Source organism: Frankliniella occidentalis, unplaced genomic scaffold (genome assembly GCF_000697945.3).
Source record: "Frankliniella occidentalis isolate FOCC.00 unplaced genomic scaffold, Focc_3.1 Scaffold147, whole genome shotgun sequence".
NCBI lineage: Eukaryota > Metazoa > Arthropoda > Insecta > Thysanoptera > Thripidae > Frankliniella > Frankliniella occidentalis.
Genome location: NW_026267274.1, coordinates 495998 through 497490, shown reverse-complemented (window position 1 = coordinate 497490; position 1493 = coordinate 495998). Strand labels below are relative to the sequence as shown.

Sequence of the window (1493 nt, the reverse complement as noted above, 5' to 3'; positions counted from 1 at the left end):
AAGGGGTGGGGGGGGTAACGTGACGTCATCGGAGGTCAAACAAAACACTAACAACAACAGCGCAGCGCGCCTGTGGCTGCGGCTGCAAGCACTAGCACTAGCCGGCCGCAGTCGAGTTGCTAGGTGAGCCGGAGGTGCTGTGACGGCTGGACTGGACAGCTTCCCACTGTGTCATCCGATTTGAAGTCGAGAATGGTCGATAAAACGTGAGTAGAAATGGGATGTGTTACGCGGGGACTTTGCGCTGCTTGGCGGAGGCGTGTCATGTCTTCAAATAAAGCGAAGTGTGCTGCAAAAAGAGCTGCTTGGGTAAGGTCAGGTACTTAATCGGGATTTCGCGAACCGTCTTATTGTCGCTTTTCTCGCGGCTCTGCCTGCTCTGCCGCCTTGTGCCCAGCAGCACACTTCTCACCAGTCTCAATTCCTAGATAAAAATGACCCAACTTCAATCTAAGCTCTCTGCTTTGTTTGATTAAAGAAGTAAATTGTCGATGGGGTAACAACTCGTGTAATAGTCTGTACACCTGTACACCAAATATTTCTCATAATATCGCACGTAAAAAAATACTAGAAAGTCCGAAAAGAGACAAAGTACGCTCCAAAATGGTGTACCATAGAGTTTTGCGTGTAATAACCGGTCTATAATAGGGAGTAGTACACCAAACTTCGGAGTTGTTACCCCCTCGTGAAATGTAAATATCTCATCACATCAGAGTTACTTTTCCTGAACAGGCCGGTACTGTTCTCACCCCATACTTTAATGCCCCGCCCTCACCGCCCCGGGCCCGGCGGGCCGCCTGGTCTTCCCCCCCAAAGCCTGGAGAGCCGGCTGCAGGCGCTCGAGGACTACAGCCAGCGCACGTTCAAGCCCACGGACGCCGTGCTGCAGGAGGTGGTGCAGCGCGCGCGCCAGCACAACATGCCCAACATCCACGTGGGCAGGATGGACGGCCTCACCATGGAGGTGATCATCAGGATGGCGGGCTACAAGAAGGTGAGGAGGGACTGGTGGACAGGGACACGGTGGGCAGACAGGCCGCGCACTGTTAGATTCCTGCGAAGTATTTTGAACCTTTGTAACTACGAAGCATTTACTTTGCAATTACAAAGTGGTGCTTTGCAATTACGAAGTGACGCTTTGCAATTGCAAAGCGATCTTTGCAGCGTGTTCGACTGACGGAGGAAGAAGAATAGCGGGTAGAACATAAACGTTACCGTTTCGTCGAGAGCTTCCCGCCTCTACGTCACGCCGGTGGTGGGAGTTAGCGCTATGTTCTTCCCGCTATTCTTCTTCCTATGTTAGTCGAAATACACTATTCAAAAGGAAATTGCCGGCCGGAAACGAACGGACAGTTTAGACAACCGTCAACGCGCGAAAGCGTCTGACGTGACCATCTACCATTCAGAGAGCAATTGGTTTAAAGTTAGACAGACAAGGCCAAACTTGCCAAACGCTTATGCGCATATTGTATTATTTTTTAAAAATTATTTTT

General features: G+C 50.5%; 1 protein-coding gene across 1 annotated transcript in view; it reads left to right on the top strand.

Moving 5' to 3' along the window:
* Window positions 1–39: 39 nt before the first annotated feature.
* Window positions 40–1493, top strand: part of LOC113206975 (catechol O-methyltransferase-like) — a gene marked incomplete in the record, with an annotated part of 11590 nt that continues 10136 nt past the window's right edge. Inside the window, 2 exon segments of the mRNA XM_052271044.1 lie at window positions 40–206; window positions 733–994. Of these exon segments, the coding sequence (XP_052127004.1) occupies window positions 193–206; window positions 733–994 (276 nt within the window).